Raw genomic sequence first — 19,197 nt, 5'->3', positions numbered from 1 at the left:
AATCACCTTTGTGTTTCAGTGTCCAAGGCTCAAATCCTCGAAAGATCCAATAAAATATCCCTGTATAAATCATTCCTCCATAAACACCCAAAGGTCCATGGCAAGAGGGTCGGATATTCCTCACAGAATTAAGTTCTTTCCAAATCCAGGAGTTTCTTAGGTCCACATCGTACTCTGGTACATGAAGGCCTAAGTTCAGGTGAAAATAATATTTTACTTTTGGAAAAGGAAACAATTTCACAATAAACAATACTTAAAAATTATCAACAAGATCCATTTGTGTGAAGAAATTGGAATAAAAATCTAAAAATCAACACTACATGCCTTGTACCACTTGTACTTTGAAGGATTATTATCAGGAAAGTTTAATCAAAGGTTACCAAATCCATACCTTGAGTTACAGGTTTGTGATCATTTTGAAATAATTTCTTAAAGACAACATCTGCAGCAATCATGCCACTCTTCATCGCAGTATGTGTTCCTTTAATTTTTGGGACATTCATCAATCCTGGACTACAGCCAATGAGCAGTCCTCCAGGGAAGGAGAGTCTAGGTATAGACTACAAGATAATATTGCTTAGATTGCTTAAGTAATACATTATCCTGACAAATCTATGACAGTATTCACTTTGCCAATAATTCTAAAACAACCAATATTTTACAATCTAGCAGCTTTATAAAAGGTAAAAAAAACAATCTCCAAAAGTCTTCATTACAACCAAAATACATATATTTAAATGATTTATGTTTCTTCATCATTTTCCATAGTCTGGCAGTGATAGGGCAATGGGAGTACATAAAAACAGTGGAAAGGGTTTATTGTGAACTTAGCTATGATTTTAACTTCATAATTTTGTATTGATATAATTTAATGGAAGAGGCAGGCAGAGTAAAGGATGAGCTAAAGTCATCACTATATGTAGCATTAGAAACAAATGACTAATAGGAACAACAAATATCTATCTCTTCTGCAGAGGCTAATATTGCATACAATCCAGGCACTGAACTGGCATTTTACCATACCTGCAAACCACCTTCATTTAATGCACGGGCTCCATAGGCAATCCTTTTGCCTCCCTCTAGAGTTGGTGCTACTGAAGGATGATGTTTCCACCTCTGGAATTCTCTAAATGGATTCAGATATGGATTTTGATAATCTAAACCTACCTAAGAGCAAAACAAACAACAAATATAAACTCCGATTTTGTAATCTAGAGAAGTGAAAAAATTAAATGCAAAATCACCAAGATATTGTGTGCCAACAATACTGAAGATGACAATGAAATAAACTTCACTACCAAAAAGATAGTTTAATCGACATGCTTTCTTGAACAAGGATTGCATGATACTCAGTCAGTGCATGTAACAATACAAACATCATAGATTGACACCAAATGCTTGAATGACTCAGCGCGTCTGGCAGTATCTCTGGAGAACATGGACACACATGACAGTTCGGGTCAGGACCCAATAGAAGCATCATGGTTGACTTCAGTAAATTGTGTGAAATAATGCATCTTTGAGCTTTGATGTGTGATTTATAGTAACACACACATTTTACTGACTAAATCAATTGTTTCAGAAGAAAAACACATAGAGCTCTGAAAGTTTCCATTTTAATCAATATTTCATAATTAATCTGTGGGGCTTGGTCATGGGGTAGGTATGAAAAGGTGTCTGAGAGCTGGCGCCTGCCTCAGAATGATAAGAGGTCAGTCTGCCAGATTCATGAAGGGATGAAAAAACAAAAGGTGAGACTTTTTCATTTGGGGCTTTGCAGATCAACAAACTCACGGGGAATGGATGAACAGTATTAAAGAGGATAAAGTGAGCTGAGCTTTTGATTGGCTCTATTTATGGGGTGTGGGCCAAGACAACATGGTACCATTTAAGTAACAAATCGTTCGATAACTTCAGCAGCAAATAAACAGAGGCAGGAGCTGAGACAGGCAATATTACGGAGACAGTTTTGGTAATGGACCATGTGGGGCTGGAAGCTCAAGAAAAGTTCAGATCAAATACTCTATGATTGTCCTAACTGATTCACGTATGCTTATACTTGTGAAATTTGTGATATTTGTGTCAAGGATAGGTCGAGACAGCCACAGAAGGAAATGTAACGGTAGATGAAACACTCCCCTCTACAAACATTACAACATCAAACCCGCACCATCATCTCCCACAGATGAACGTATGGCAATAAATCACACTTGTGAAATTATCCCACCATTTCACCAATTTGCTCAGTATTTTTTTTTGGAAAAAATAATAAAGAACATGGAATAAACTAAGATAGACACAAACTGCTGGGGTAACTCAGTGGGACAGCGTGACAAACTAAGACCATTTTATTCAGCCTATCCAACAAATAAGTCAGCAAACAGTGATAGAAGTGCAGCTGTAATTAATACACTTACCACAAATCCCAAAGCCACCAATGGTTCCCCTTCATTTAAATGATAGAGGAATGACCCACCATATGTATGTCTGTCCAGGGGCCACCCCACCGTGTGCTCCACTCTACCAGGTCTCCATTTTGTTTCATCAATTAACCAAATCTGCCAGTAAAATGCAAATAAAAAATACATTAAATATTACAACTACTGCTTTAGCTGGGAGTTAGTTATATCCAAAAAATAAGTCAGACTTGAAAGGATGAGAACTGTAAAACCAAAACTAAGAGTTAATCTGGCCCAAATAATTAAAATTTTGTTCAAACATTTGCTGATATTTGTTAAATTAAATAAATGGCTTTTTGTGATTGCGAATGGGAAAAAACTTAACTTTTTGCCTCAAAGGTATATAAACTGAAATTAAACAAGTATAGGGGAAAATATTTTAAATAAAATACAGGTTTAGTTTGGTGATACAGCGCGGAAACAGGCCCTTCAGCCCACCAGGTCGGCACTGACCAGCAATCCCCGCACATTAACACACTAGGGGCAATTTACACATATACCAAGCCAGTTAACTACAAATCTGTACGTCTTTAAAGTGTCGGAGAAAATCGAAGATCTCAGAGAAAGCCCACGTGGTCATGGGGAGAACATATAAACTCCGTACAGACAGCACCCGTAGTCAGGATTGAACCTGGGTCTCTGGCGCTGCAAGCTGTAAGACAGCAACTCAACCGCCAGGTGCAGAATATGAAATTGTGTAGAGAAACTTTGGCTATAAAAAGTTTCAACATGAATGGATGAGCAATTAAAACAATAAATATTTGGAATTATGCCCAGAGCCTTAAAATACAAAAGCAAGGCAATGATGTTTAAATGTACATGACATTAGTTAATGTGCAATTAGGACTATCATATCTGGTTCTGAAACACCTATTGAAGGAGACCTATGATAGAAGTAGAAATGATTTTGGTACAGATGACTAAGAGTATCATTTTTTAGTTATGAAAAGAGATAGAGTTCAGACATTTTTTCCAATAAAACATGCTGGTGATCCATCTTCTTGAACTGTTGCATTTTTCTGATGATGGCATTCACATAATTTCAGGAAACAGGGACTTCCAGGATTCAACGTTAGCGACAATGAAGAAACAACAATAAATTTTCACATTTTATTCTGGGACAGAATTAATTGTCACTTAACAGTCTGTTAAAGGAAAGTTATTTTAGACTAGATTGATCTTTAAACAGTAGGTAGATGAATGTAATACAGTTAATATAGTGAATGCTGATGTTCAAAGAGCTTTTGATAAAGTGTTACATAATAAACATTCGCGGAAGTCCTCGGAATTAAAAAAGGCAGTGACTGTATGGAGTAATCAACCATGTTTTTTTCCCGACTGGATGGAAGTGTGAAATGATATTCAGGGGGCAGGGGAAGGATGGTCAATAGTGGAATTATTTAACCTTTTCATGAATATTAGCAATATGAACTTTTATATATAGAGCATCATTTCCAACTCAATGTAAATGACATAAAACTCGGAAACATAATAAACAATTAGAAGAGTACCAGACTGCAGAGTAGGGAGACTGATGGAATAGGCAGACATAGCAGGTGAAAATTAATGCAGCGAATTGCAAGTCAATTTGTTTTGATAGGATGATAGAGGCAATAGAAACACAATGGTATAACCTGAGATAGACACAAAATGCTGGAGTAACTCAAGTGGGATTTTAGAGATGTATTTGTGGAAGACTTACAAGATTTGATGCTGTTACTCACATTTTATGCATCTCAGATTTCTACTGAAGGCAATCCCTTTAACATTGGTGATTTGAAATATGCTTTCTCTTCCTCAAATATACCCATGTATTCAAATCTTTCCACCTTTGTAACTTGCCCATGACACAACATGCTTCTAAGATTTCCATTATGTCCCCCCCCCCAACCTCCAACTCTGCTAAAAGTTGGGCCAGTGCAAAAGACCATCCTTTCATTTTGGCAGCTGTTTTCACATGGCCAGGCCACATGTGGTTTTCCTGAAATCCTTCTCTACATCTCGCTCCTCCAAGACTATGAACATCTATGCTTAAAAGGCCCAAATCAAGCTTTGCTCCACAATTCTCTAATCAAGCATTTTTTTAACATTAAGAAATATGCTTCCTTACTATACTTTGTTATATACTTGTGATTCCATTTTGTGTTCATCAATATCTCATCATAATCCAAGTTGAAGCCCTCATATGAATATACAAAGTGACCAAAATGCAATGGGAGAGGAATTCAAAGCACATTTACCTCTTTCAAACCTATACCATAGGTCTGTGGTTCACAGTTCTCCCTTAGATTGAAATGTTTATACAATTGCTTAGCAAGGTGTCCATGGCAACCCTCACCAAATATTGTCACTTTAGCATGTAGTTCCATTCCTCTTTCAAATGTGTCCTTCAGAAAAAGCGTAGAGAAAAATATTTCTATTACTATAGGGAATCTCAGAATACAGTTTTTCATTTAATTCAATTAATAAATGCCCACTTTGCAACACAAATGACAACACCTATAACTCTACTTGATTTTAGCTAAATTATCTCCACATTATTTGAAAAAATGCATTTAAAGAAGAAAATTAACATAATGGAATAATGGAATTATCTTATTTACAAAAATCACACAAAATGTAAATAAAACTCAAATTTCAAGCGATATGTCTTCAACTAAGTTGCTGCTTTGCCAATATTTTCAAAGGAACTTTATAATGTCACAATGTAGACAAAATGTTTATCATATAAAAAAATGTTTTTCTAAATATTTGGATTTAAAAAAAAATGTGACCATAGCTACACCATTTTCCCTTAATTCCAGCTAGATTATGATCATTAACAATTCCAAATTGTACCCAGTGCTATTTTGTTGAAAGGGCTTCCAGAAGCTTCCAACATTATTCAATTCTTGAGTAATAGTGCAACATGTAACCAGAAAATGAAAATAAATATCTGAAAAATGTATAGTTCACCTTCATTACTGACACTGAATACCTCTTATCCCCCTGCGATTACATGTTTCTGGTGTCATAGAGTCATAGAGTGATACAGTGTGGAAACAGGCCCTTCGGCCCAACTTGCCCACACCGGCCAACATGTTCCAGCTATACTAGTCCCACCTGCCCGCGTTTGGCCCATATCCCTCCAAACTTGTCGTATCTATGTACCTGTCTAACTGTTTCTTGTGGTGAATATTTGAATCGATATATTTCACATACTTAAAATACAAATTGCTTCAGTATAAATTTGAGAATGGTTGTTCTAGACAGCAAGTTAGCATTTGAGGAAATAGGGGCGAACTGAAATTATGAGGGATCTGGAGAAACATCTGACATAGCTGATAAATGCTAATAGTTGTTGAGCATTTAACAATGTAGATTTTTTGGATATAGTCTGGTGCCCTATCATTTTGGACGGCTTCAATAACTTCCCCTCCATGGTATTTGTAGCAGGACTATTCACTGATAATTGAAGAGTTCTTTCCATTCCATTTGCAACTGCTCCTATTATGCCATCTTACCCCATGACCTGGGCAATGTTCAAATATGAGCTATCAACCACTTTGTACTGATCACCTCCATTTAAGTAAGATCTATCAAATGATTTGTTGAAATGTAATCAGAACACTTCTCACACGATACCCAAAGAGTATTTCCAGCTCTCTGTTTGCAGGACCCTAAGTATTTCCCCTTAAAAAAGGGATAAAAGCATATTTGGATATCTCAACAAAGGAACCAAAGAAACAGTGGAGAGGGCAGAAAAGCTTATCTTTCACATCCCAAATTCTCCCAATATTCTAAAATCTTAAACCAAGGAATAATAATGATGGACTATTTACATGGATAAATGCAGCTGTAAAACCTCACATTGAGGCAATCTGTTGAGTGGCACCACTGCTGCTAATCCCCAGCATCAATGTCCTCCATCAATGATGCACTCTTTCTGCCAGATGTTCAAATTACCGGTTGAACTGCAGCAAATCACGTTGCTTCCTTCCACAGCACATCTCAAACCCACAACTTTATCAAAAGATGAGCAACAAAATAATGGAGATACCCATCATCTCCAAGTTAAACAACCTTCCAGCACTAGACACAAGTGTCAAGTTAAATATCATTTGGTTAAAAACTTGGAATGGCCTAACCAACACTCATCATAAGGACTACAGTGGCACACGTGGTTTGCTGCTGGGTTCCAAGGACAACTAATAGCATTAAAGAAAATGGTGTTCTCACTACATCAGCTACATTTAAATTAATACTGACTAGCTAATTAATTTATTGCATCGTATGGGAGGCGCATTCCCAATCTCGTTGTACCCCTGTACAATGACAATAAAGATATATTGTATTGTAATGTATTGTTGTATTCCAAGAAAACCTTTTTTTTTTACAAAATCAGTTGCAAAAGAGAATGAAAATAAATCTTTTGGAATAGACAAGGAGGCACTTCTTCTTGCAAAAAATATATAGACTAGAATATTTTGTCCTTTTGAACAATAGCATGATTTGATATATGATTTAGTAACCCTACCTTTGGTGAACCATCCTTATGAATACCAACATCATTGGTAGAAATCCCTTTTACACTCCCATCGTCATGGAATAATAACTAGATTTTGTTCCAAAAAAGAATAAACACTTTTAATAATGCAATTGTTTAAATCAGCAGAACATAAAACATGATCAATAAAACACAAGGAATAAAGTAGGTCTGGTCACCATTTATTGTGATCACTGTGAAGTTCCACATCAACTCCACACACTAACCTACAATTCCCTAGATTCCCACACTATTCGTAAAATCTACTGAGTCAAATTGAAATATACCCAATGATTGAGTAAATATAGTCATTACCTTGTTCTGAGAACATGCCCGTTGGTCCTGGACTCTCCCATGACAGGACACATCCTCTCAGTTCCTTCCTACACTTCTCAGCATTTACCCTGTCTAGCTACCCCCCCCCCTCCCTCCACAACATCCATGTTTCAACCTTTTAAATGCCAATGAGTAGAATCCCAACTTGTTTAATGTTTCCTTGTAGGGCAACCTCTATACCAAGGATCATTCTAGTGAACCATCGCTGAACTGCCTCCAATCTAACAATCTCTGTTTCTAGGGGGACCAAAATTGTTCAAAGTAGCCTCTATGTAATCTTATTATTGCTTATACAGTTGCAGTGCGGCTTCCCTGCTTTTATTTTCAAACCCCATGAAAAAAGGCCCAACATGTCTTTAGCTTTCCGTAGTACCTGGTCCAGGTACTAGGGGAGGCAAATAGAATGTTGATCCTTATTTCTCTCCCAGATTTCCATGCTCTGTCCACAAGGATCTCCAAATCTGTTTTCTGCAGTTATTCTCCATTTACATAATATTTTATTCTTTTGTTTCTCATTCCAAAGCAAACAACTTCACATTTTCCCACATGACACTCAATTTGCCACCTTTTCCCAATTACTTAGCCGATCAACATCTCTCTGTAAACTGGTTGTACCCTTTTTGCAATTCGCCTTCCCACTGATCCTTGTGTTGTCCACAAATTTGGCTAACATACATTTGTTTCCTTCTTCCGAGTCATTAATATATACTGTAAACAGTTGTGATCCCAGTGCTGATTCCTGTGATATACCTCTGGTCATCAGTGACCGTCCAGAAAATCACTTCTCGCCCCCTCTTGCCACTACCCGTCTCTTAATCAATCCTCTAACCGTGCTAGTACAACAGCTCCAGCATCATGGAATCTTGTAGATTCATCATTTATTTGAGGTACTTAGTTAAATAGTTTAGACTTAATAAACTAGTTTAAGGCATAAACTAGGTTCTTACAATCCACTCTCGTTGAGACATCGTGAAAACATTCTAATAAATTAATCAGACATGAACCCATGTTGGCTCTGCTTGATTAGATTATGATTTTCCAAATGTGCTACTATTACTTTCTTAATCATTGATTCTGACATTTTTCAAACAGTAGATTTTAAGCTAATTGGCCTAATAATAATTCGAGCCAACACCGGACTCCTCCCGCACCTAGTTTCTGTGTTTAATATATCAGTGTAACATTTAGAGTAATATTACTGCGACTAACCATGAAAATAAAGCATCTGTGTACATTGGCTCATTGCTACCTCAGACTGGACTTCGACACAAATCAAAGTAGAGAAATGAACCTTTGGTATGCTGTCTATTTCCATAAAGTCTTATTTGGACAGTTCTAATAGTCCATCAGGAAAACACATCAACAATTCAGTTTCGTTTTTTTAAAGTTTAGAGATACAGCGCGAAAACAGGCCCTTCAGCCCACCAAGTCCGCACCAACCAGCGATCCCTGAACATTAACACTACCCGACACACTAGGGACAATTTACACTTATACCAAGCCGTACGTCTTTGGAGTGTGGGAGGAAACCGAAGATTTCGGAGAAAACCCACGCAAGTCACGGGGAGAACATACAAACTCCATACAGACAGCACCCGTAGTCAGGATTGGACCCGGGACCCGTGTCTCTGGCACTGTAAGGCAGCAACTCTACCGCTGCACCACCGTGCCCCCCCCCCCCCCCCCAGTTATATTGTAAAACACCTTAGGACACCCAAATCCCATTGTAGCACGATACTAAACAATACAGATGTATTATTACATAAAATATGTTTTAAAATATATTTTAAATAAGTACATATTTTAAACTTTAATAGCTATTCACCTCAGAAGCTGCATATCCTGGATATAATTCCACACCAAGTTCTTCTGCTTGCTCACCTAACCATCTCACCATGTGACCCAAACGGACAATATAATTTCCATGATTCCTCATGGGAAGACCTACACAGAAAGAATTGGGAGACAAATCAATATTTTAACCAAAGAAAGTTATTTTCAAATGCATACATTGCGAGGTGGTGCAGGAAGGAACATTTGACATGTACAATATCTGACCAAGGAATACACACTTCCAGTTTTACAAGCAATATGAAATATTTTTTTAAACCCTTCTTCCACTCTGCAAATTAATTTGTAAAAAGCTTACAAACATTTACTATACCTGGTAGCAATGGAACAGGAATTCTGTATTTTTCTGTCAAAATACCAAACACATCCTCCTTCACTGGAGTGTTCAGAGGGGCCTGTTAGGTGCATACACACAAAAAAAATCAGTATGTTTCATTATGAATCTAAAGATATAACCTTTAAATAACAATTATGATTCCTAGGTATTTCTGAGGTGAACAACAATGATAATATTGATTTTGAGATGTTTCAAAACCAGTAGCAAGATATGCTCAAATATTTTGTCATAAATCATATTTAATTTAACTTGATTTTAAGTTGTTGTTAAGGAATTAAAATGTTCTATTGACCCAACCAAACTTTATAGGGGATAGAGTGTACAAAATTAATAATTACAAAAAATTCTGGTTGCCCACAACAAATCGGCATGTTCAGAACGTTGACTTTTGACTTCATTTACTATCACTACTCGGCATTACCAAATCATATTAATCTCTATGGAGAATTTTCTTACATGACTTACAGCATTACCATCAGTGTGAAAAATTTGCTCCTCAGGTTCCTATTAAATCTTTCCCCTCTTATCTTAAACCCATGTCCCCTGGTTCTTGATTCCCTTTTACAGAGTAAAAGTCTCTGTACATTTACCCTGTTTATTCCCCTCGTAATTTTATACACTTCTATAAGATCACCTCTCATCCACTTCCTGAACTCCAAGGAATAAAGTCCTTGCCCACCCAATCTGTCCCTTTAGCTCAGGCCCACAAATCCTGGCAATATCCCTGCAAAGTCCTGGTAATATCCCTGTAAAGCCCTGATAATATTCCCGTAAAGTCCTGGCAACATCCTTGTAAAGTCCACCGGGTGGCGCCAGCAATGGCTGCTTCGCTAACTGTCTGTCTGTCCTTTCTTTCTTTGTGTCTGTTTTGTATGTGTTAAACGTATGTTTTTTAGTTAGCTAAAAAATGTATGTTTTTTAGCTTGTTTTATGTGGGGGTGGGGGTGGGGGAGAGGGAGTTGGGGGAAACTTTCTAATCTCTTACCTTGACGGAGATGCGATTTTTTCCATATCGTATCTCTGTCCGCACTGCGGCCTAACATCGAGGAGTTGGCGGCCTTTGCTGGAGATTGACAGGGAACTCCATCGCGGGAGCTTGCGGACTTATCATCACGGAGTTCACGATCACTGTCGGGGGTTGTCTTTGGGACTCCAATTGTGGGAGCCTGCGGGACTTTAACATCGTGGAGCCCGTGGTATCTGGTTAGAGACCGATATCAGGGACTCCAAGCCGCAGGAGTTTCGATCGCCCTGACGCGGGAGTTTTAATCGCCCCAACGCGGGGGCTTCGACCGCCAGCTGCGGGAGCTTTGATCGCCCCGACCACGGATGGTCCGACTGCCCCGACCACGGGAGAATAAAGAGGAAGGAGATTGGACCTTATTGCCTTCCATCACAGTGAGGAACATGGAGAATCCGCTGTGGTGGATGTTTATGTTAACTTTTATGTAGTTGTGTGGCTTGTTGCTTTTTTTTTTTAGTATGGCTGTATGGTAATTCAAATTTCACTGTACCTTAATTGGAACATGACGATAAATTGACCTTGAAAATTTAAAGTGCTGATAATATCCCTGTAAGGTCCTCGTAACATCCTCATAAACGTTAACATTTTAATCACCGTGGTCGCTGGTGCTATGCAGAGATGTGTCGCAGTTAATCTGCGCACAGCATAGTTTCTTAAACAGAATTGAAATAAACCAATTAGCTTTAATGATGTTGCAAATAACAACCAGACATGATGAAAAATGCCACTTTTAAAATAGTTCTAAGAGATCTTTTACTCCTCCTTTTACGAGAGCCTTGTTTTGAGATGAATTGCTGAATGTTTCAACTACTGAGTTGCCTCAAAATTGCAGTACTGAAATCAAATATATTATCCGTCATACTTTACCATATGGAAACCTTTCGGTTGCAAGTGTACCTTTGATATTTTCACATCAAATCGATGAGCATTGCAGCATAATCTAGAAATTGTAATTTTTCAATAAGCCTATAAACAAACTTGCAGTAAATATAAACAATTTCCTCACCCCTCTGTCCCTCCAATCAGGGAACAACTCCTCCAGAGCTCTTGGATCCAGACATGCACCCGAAAGGATATGTTCACCCAGCTGTGCAGCCTTCTCCACCAAACACACTCGTATTTCCTTGCCATGCTTGTCAGCCAACTGCTTCAGGTGGATTGCTGCAGATAGGCCGGCTGGACCTCCACCAATTATTACCACATCGGCTTCATCAGCGAATCGCTCCATGCTGATCCCTTGGGGAAAAAGATGCAATACTAGAATAAGAAATATGAATTCATCAAGTTATTTTGAATATTTGCAAAAATTTGACTAAACCAACATGGCAAAAAATAAAGATAGACACAATAGACCATCTACTCTGTAGAGAAGGAATGGGTGATGTTTTGGGTCGAGACCCGGGTCGGGTCATTCCTTCTCTCCAGAAATGCTGCGTGTCCCGCTGAGTTTCTCCAGCATTTTGTGTCTATTTCTGGTGTAAACCAGCATCTGCAATTCCTTCATACAAAGACTGTTACTGTCTTTGTTAAATATTGTTTCTCTGTAGGGGATGCAGCTTACTTATTAAATCTGTTCTGCTGATAAACAATCAAGCTATAGCACATTATTGTTTCTGCATTCATGAAAGAATCTTCTCAGTTAAACAAAAAGTTGAATATTGAAAGTAAATAAGAATTAGCAGAAGCTTGTAACTACACCCAAATGAGATCTCATTAAAAAAAACAACTTACCATTACATTTTCTTGTGACATAGAAGGCTCTTCAGCCTATGGAGTCTATGCTGATCATAAAGCAATTCCAGTCCCACATTAATTTCCCCCGTGACCTATTCTCCCAATGTATCCCGCTAATTAATAAATGTAATGCATTATTATTATTAATTACCCCCCCCCCCACTCAAAAATAATCCTATCACTCAACTACACACTAGGGACAATTTACATTGGTCAATTGATCTACTAAGCAGTCCACTACCCTTGGTATGGAGGAGATGTGACCGGTGGGGTGCCGTAAGACTCAGTGTGCTGGGACCCCAGTTCGAATATATATTAACGATTTAGACGAGGGAATTAAATGTAACATCTCCAAGATTGCGGATGACACAAAGCTGGGTGGCAGTGTGAGCTGCGAGGAGAATGCTATGAGGCTCTAGGGTGACTTAGATAGATTGGGTGAGTGAGCGGATGCAGTATAATGTGGATAAATGTGCGGTTATGCACTTTGGTGGCAAGAACAGGAAGGCAGATTATTATCTGAATGGTGTCAGATTAAGAAAAGGGGAGGTGCAACAAGACCTGGGTGTGCTTGTACGTCAGTCACTGAAAGTAAGCATGCAGGTACAGCAGACAGTGAAGAAAGCTAATGGCATGTTGGAGGCCTTCATTACGAGAGGATTTGAGTTTAGGAGTAAGGAAGTCCTACTGCAGTTGTACAGGGCCCTGGTGAGCCTGCACCTGGCGTATTGTATGCAATTATGGTCTCCTAATTTCAGGAAGGACATTATTGCTATTTAGGGAGTGCAGCATAGGATCGCCAGGTTAATTCCCAGTGATTTTAGATGATCAACCATGATCATATTGAATGGCAGTGCTGGCTCAAAGGGCTGAATGGCCTACTCACGTGTGGCGGCGCCTAATGGCTGCGGCTCGCTGGCAGTCTGTTCGTCTTTTTTCCCTTTTTTTTTGTTGTGTGTCGGTGTTGGGATGGTTTTTGTTTTGTTTTTTGGCTGTGTATGTGTGGGGGGGTGTGGGGGGTGGTGGGGGAAACCTTTCCTTTTTAGGTCTCTTCCTCACGGCGCGGGGCGCGGCTCGGCCTAACATCGCCCGGTGCGGCTAGGCCGCGGGACTTTTCATCGCTGGTGCGGCTCGGCCGCGGGACCTAACATCGCCCGGTGCGGCTAGGCCGCGGGACTTTACATCGCTGGTGTGGCTCGGCCGCGGGACCTAACATCGCCCGGCGTGGCCGCGGGACGGTTCAGCGCCAGGTGCGGCTCGGCCGCGGGACCTAACATCGCCCGGTGCGGCTCGGCCGCGGGACTTAGCAGCGCACGGTACGGCCGCGGAGCCTTCCATCGCCCGGCTCGTTCACGGGACGTTTCAGCACCCGGTACGGCTCGGCCGCGGGACCTTCAATCGCCCGGCTCGGCCGCGAGACTTTTCAGTGCCCGGTGCGGCTCGGCCGCGGGGACTTCCATCCCCTTGCGGGGACTGTGCGGGTCGGTCGGGGACGAGCTGTCTGTCCGTGGGCGTGGGGAAGAGAGTGGAAGTTTTGTTGTCTCCATCACAGTGTTTGGAGTCACTGTGATGGATGTTTGTGTTGGGGTCATGTGTCTTGTGTTCTTTTTTTTTTTGTGTGTGACTGCAATGTAATTTCGTTCGGTACCTCGGTACCGAATGACAAATAAAGCTCTGTATTACTCCTGCACTTATTTTTTTATGTTTCAATGTTTCTACGTAGGACTCAGAGGAAAATCACCCAGGGAGAACACATAAATTCCACACAGGTGGCACCAAAGGTCAGGATTGAATCCAGATTGCTGGCATTGTGAGACAGGAGCTCTACTATCTAAGCCATTGTGAACAAATCAATATTGGGTACAAGTCACAGACAGTTGACTGGCTTGGCTTCAAGGAATCAAGAAAGCAAATTCTTTGGCAAACGCGGATCATGGCCATCGCATTGGATGGTTCAGTGAATGTTAGAAAAACTTTACAATGTCCCCAAAATGAAGTTGTTCATGGGCTGTCTCATGTTATTCTTCAGAGGTAAAAGATTCAGCATGGAATGAAGCAACATGGAGTTGTGGCATCAGTAATCATGAAGTATCCTTGTGATGATTAAAGGCAGAAAATTAAAAATTACTAAGTTTATGGATTACCATATTGCTTACCTTCATTATTGCCTTCAATACTGCTGTCACTATCCAGAAATCGAAAGATATGAAATATAAATTTAAAAGGAACCAGGCAGAAATGTGGCTCTTAAACAAGGGGGAAAGAATGCCTGTTTGGTGATGAAAGCAGCTGCCAAGCAAACTTAACAAGTGGACCACTCGTTATATACCTTTTAGGATTTTAAAGTTATATAAGTTGGGGAAACAACAGTAGCAGCAACAGCAATAAAAATGACTCCATCTGGGCAGTGAAGACGTGGGAGATGTTATGAGGGTGTCCTCATCAGAAGTTGGAAGATTGACCTCAATTACATAAATAATAATAAAAATTAACTGACGTAGTAGCATTAATGTTCCAGATTCCTAGAAAGGTGTAACGGTCTGAATAAGGGTCCTGACCCACAACGTCACATCCATATTCTCCAGAGATGCTGCCTGACCTGCTGAGTCACTGCAGCACTTTGTGCCCTTTTGCGTAAACCAACATCTGCAGTTCCTTGTTTCTACAAAGTGTATTGGACTGTTTGCTTAGGCAATGCTTGGGTGTAAGCACATTAAAAAGTCTGCATTTGTGTTCTATATTAAATCACCATTATGCTAACAGCTGAAAGCTATTAATACCTAGACGTCTTTCTGTTGTATGAGGTATTCATTTCTGTTTCTCATATCGTGTCCCTCTCACCTTCAACAGATATTGGTTTGTTTTTGATTCGCCTATCCCGGGTAAGACTCTATGCATTTGCCCCATCTAATCCCCTCATGGTATCTTGTTTAGAAATGAATCTAAAAGAAAACAGATGAAGTGAGGATTCGCTCATTTGCCCTTTTGACAAATAATCCCTCAAAAAAAAAGTTATTTGAGCTGGAATTAAAAGCAGCTACACCACGTTGGAAGAGACATGCTCATAAGATACAAAATCTAAAGTGTTAATGTTAAGAAGGAAAACACTGCATTACTTCCTTAGAAAGCTGTGACCATTATGGTTACTGGATACACTATTAAATTTGGATACTATGGCGAGTCCGGAAACTTGTTGGTTGTAGAAGAAGTTTATTGCAGCCGCAATATTCGAATACAGAGTTAAACAACAAGGTAAAGGACAACCATCAAAAACTTACTGTCTTCTTCGAAGACTTCGCCGAACTAACTATTTCGGGCGCCAAACGCGCACATGACATCGCTGGCCAATCAGCGATGTCGCTCCCTGGACCAATCCCCATGGTCGCGTTCACACGTGACCTCGCTGGCCAATCCGAGGGTTCGACGACCTGGACCATTCTTTATGGTCGCTACAATACGTTGTATTTTGCCAACCAAAACCAGTCATTGGATGGAAAACTCTTCCTGCAATTGCTACACATAAACAACAACTGTACAAATGTAAGATGGCACAATCTAAAAGACTGTGTCACTGAACTACTCATTACCAGAGAACCTTAATGAATCAAAGAAATGTCTCCCAATAACACTACTACACTGTAGACCAGTGGTGTCCAAACTTTTGTCAAAGAGGGCCAGATTTGATAATGTGAAAATACCCAAGGGCCAATGCCACCCCGCCCCCCCCCCCCCCCCACGAACCTTTAACTAATGCGCCCCCCCCCCCCCCCGGACCTTTAACTAATGCGCTCCCCCCCCCGACCTTTAACTAATGCGCTCTCCCCCCCCCCCCCCGACCTTTCACTAATGCGCTCCTCCCCTCCCCCCCGGACCTTTAACTAATGTGCTCCCCCCCCCCCCGGACCTTTAACTAATGTGTTCCCCCCCCCCGGACCTTTAACTAATGCGCTCCCCCCGGACCTCGCGTCTGCCAATCCGCAGATCGGGCAGCCGGGAGATGTAGTCGCCGTTGCCTCTCCCGCTGGGGGGGAAGCGGCACCCGCCCGACTGACGGGAGCGCCTGCCAATGAGCGTGTGGGGTGAGGAGAGCTCAGCTGCTGCTCTCCCGTCCCCCGCACGCCCTCAACCCCGCCGCCGGGAAGTGTAGTCGCCGTCGCCTCCCGCTCGGGACTGGGGGGGGGGGGGTCGGTGGGGTGTAGGTCGGGCAGCGCTGTCTGCCGGGAGGTGTAGTCGCCCTCTCCCCCACCCCCTCCCTTCATTGTGTTAGACAGTGCTGGCGGGCCATAAATAATAAATTTTAAGATGGAGGCTGCGGGCCGTATAAAATCTGACCTCGGGCCGCGATTGGCCCCCGGGCCGGACTTTGGACATGTCTGCTGTAGACCAAGGGAATTCTATTAAACTAAATAAAACTCCAGAAATAGGAGCTTGGCATACTGGTGGGACACAAGTTTAAATATAGAATTTACGTTACATTTTAGAATAACTTGCACAAATTGGATATAAACCAATTTATTTAGTTCAAGCTCCTGATGTGCCAAACAATGCTCAATTATATTTCACGGGAAATAAGGAAACATGGAAGGTATTCTTATAGAAAACCATATGTTGAAAGATTCACATACAAAGTGTCTCATCCATATAGACAATTGTAGGAGGCAGCCTGAACCAATCGTGCATTGCTATGAATGTATTAGCTTAAGTACTATATAGAATACAAACAGGAAGCATTCAGCAGATCAGGCAGCATTTGCGGAAACAAAAACAAAGTTAATATATCAGGTCGAAAACCCGTAGTCAGAACAATGAATGGAAATAAGAGAGAAATTTGAAGTTGCAGAGAATGTGGGTGAAGAATGGATAGGATAAGAGTATATCTTGATAGGGCCAGTATCTCTGATAAGACCTGTATTGCCATGGAATTAAATCATAGAGATCATCCACTTGATGGGTTAATTGGGGCAGTTAGTGAAAGGAAAAGTGGAACAAGTGCTAAATCAGATGAAGGACTATTAGAGAGTATGAATACAAACATTTAAAAAGGGGTGCAGTTCATGCCTGTAGGACATGCTTAGCAAGTCAGGCTGTGCTAGTGGAGAGAGAAAAACTGGATCAATATAGAAACTTGCAGATGAGATCTTCTTCTTCTTGCGTTTGAGGCAGCAGAAGTTATGAAGCTGCTTCTGCTTCTGCTGTCTCAGTTTGTTGTCGTTCGCCTGACTGAGGTCAGTTGACAGGGCTCACCACGGGGAGGTCGACAACGTGAGCCCCGCAGACGAGATGATGCTGTGAGAAAAGTGAGTTAACTGAAGTTATAGAATTCAACATTGTGTCCAGAAGGCTGCAATGTACCCAATCAAAGGATAGGTACTATTCCTTAAACTTACTGCAGCCCTTGTTTTGGCGGTGCAGAAAGGTGGATAGAAATACGCCAAAATGCGAATGGGACAGAAAATTAAAATGATAGAGTGCAGAGAGTTCTGAGTCACCCCCTCAGACAAAAAGCACATTCTCCACAAAGTGATCATCCAATCTGCATTTGGCTTCTCCAATGTACAGCACACCACATTGTGAATGCTGAATGCAGTTCCCAAGATTGGAGGAAGTGCAAGCGAATCACTGCTTCATTTGGAAGGGCTGCTTGGATCCACGGATGGTGGCAAGGAAGTAAGTTAAAGGATAGATGTGGCAGTTGCAGTTAAATGGGAAAGGGATGTAAGAAAGGGAGTGGTTGGTGATACAGAAGAACAGATCAGGGAGTCAATAGAAACATTCCCTTTTGAAATACTGAAAGGCGAGGGGAGACAAGATATTTTAGATGATGGAACCTTGATAGAGATGGCATGAATGCAAAGAATGATCCATTGAATGTGTAGGCAGGTGGGTAGAACCAGGGGTACTTCATCCTTACTCGGTCCAGAAGACCAAATGTAAAGGAAATAGATTAAATATGGTCAGGAGTATTGTCAACTGGAGAAGTCACAACTTAAGAGAATGAAGACATCTCAGGCATCAATGTGAAAAGTTTTCCAATAGACCCAATACTGACAAGGGTGGAGGAAACAGAGAGAAATCCTTATAATAAGTTAGGGTGGGAGATAGTTGAGATACTATGGGAGTCTATAGACTTATAACCAATGTTTATTGCTAGCCAATCTCCTGCGGTTGAGATGGAAAGGGAGATTGGGTACCTGAAGGGAAGACCAAGCTAAGGGGTGCTTTTTTGTACGACTAATGTTACTTTGGGTAGTTGTTGTGGTATTTGTCTTGTGGCAGTGTGAACTGTGAAGAAGATGCTATGAGGTTGCAGGGTGACTTGGACAGGTTGTGTGAGGGGGCGGATGCATGGCAGATGCAGTTTAATGTGGATAAATGTGAGGTTATCCACTTTGGTGGTAAGAACAGGAAGGCAGATTATTATCTGAATGGTGGCAAGTTAGGAAAAGGGTGTCCTAGTGCATCAGTCATTGAAAGGAAGCATGCAGGTACAGCAGGCAGTGAAGAAAGTCAATGGAATGTTGGCCTTCATAACAAGGGGAGTTGAGTATAGGAGCAAAGAGGTCCTTCTGCAGTTGTACAGGGGCCTAGTGAGATCACACCTGGAGTATTGTGTGCAGTTTTGGTCTTCAAACTTGAGGAAGGACATTCTTGCTATTGAAGGAGTGCAGCGTAGGTTCACGAGGTTAATTCCCGGAATGGCGGGACTGTCGTACGTTGAAAGACTGGAGCGACTGGGCATGTATACTCTGGAATTTAGAAGGATGAAAAGGGATCTTATTGAAACATATAAAATCATTAAGGGATTGGACACGCTAGAGACAGGAAACACGTTCCCGATGTTGGGGGAGTCCCGAACTAGGGGCCACAGTTTAAGAATAAGGGGTAGGCCATTTAGAACGGAGATGAGGAAGAACTTTTTCACTCAGAGAGT

The 19,197-nt window shown here is 40.9% G+C and overlaps 1 protein-coding gene across 1 annotated transcript in view; it reads right to left on the bottom strand.

Annotated features, from left to right (window-relative positions):
- Window positions 1–19,197, bottom strand: part of etfdh (electron transfer flavoprotein dehydrogenase) — a 36,067-nt gene that overhangs the window by 10,939 nt on the left and 5,931 nt on the right. Inside the window, exons 3-11 of the mRNA XM_078412670.1 lie at window positions 11,539–11,768; window positions 9,485–9,566; window positions 9,146–9,264; window positions 6,976–7,053; window positions 4,700–4,846; window positions 2,418–2,558; window positions 1,024–1,167; window positions 392–560; window positions 7–189 (exon numbers count right to left, since the gene is read on the bottom strand). Of these exons, the coding sequence (XP_078268796.1) occupies window positions 7–189; window positions 392–560; window positions 1,024–1,167; window positions 2,418–2,558; window positions 4,700–4,846; window positions 6,976–7,053; window positions 9,146–9,264; window positions 9,485–9,566; window positions 11,539–11,768 (1,293 nt within the window). The remainder of the gene's footprint in view (window positions 1–6; window positions 190–391; window positions 561–1,023; window positions 1,168–2,417; window positions 2,559–4,699; window positions 4,847–6,975; window positions 7,054–9,145; window positions 9,265–9,484; window positions 9,567–11,538; window positions 11,769–19,197) is intronic.

Source organism: Rhinoraja longicauda, chromosome 1, assembly GCF_053455715.1.
Source record: "Rhinoraja longicauda isolate Sanriku21f chromosome 1, sRhiLon1.1, whole genome shotgun sequence".
Taxonomy (NCBI): Eukaryota; Metazoa; Chordata; class Chondrichthyes; order Rajiformes; family Arhynchobatidae; genus Rhinoraja; species Rhinoraja longicauda.
This window is presented reverse-complemented; position numbering and strand designations above follow the sequence as displayed.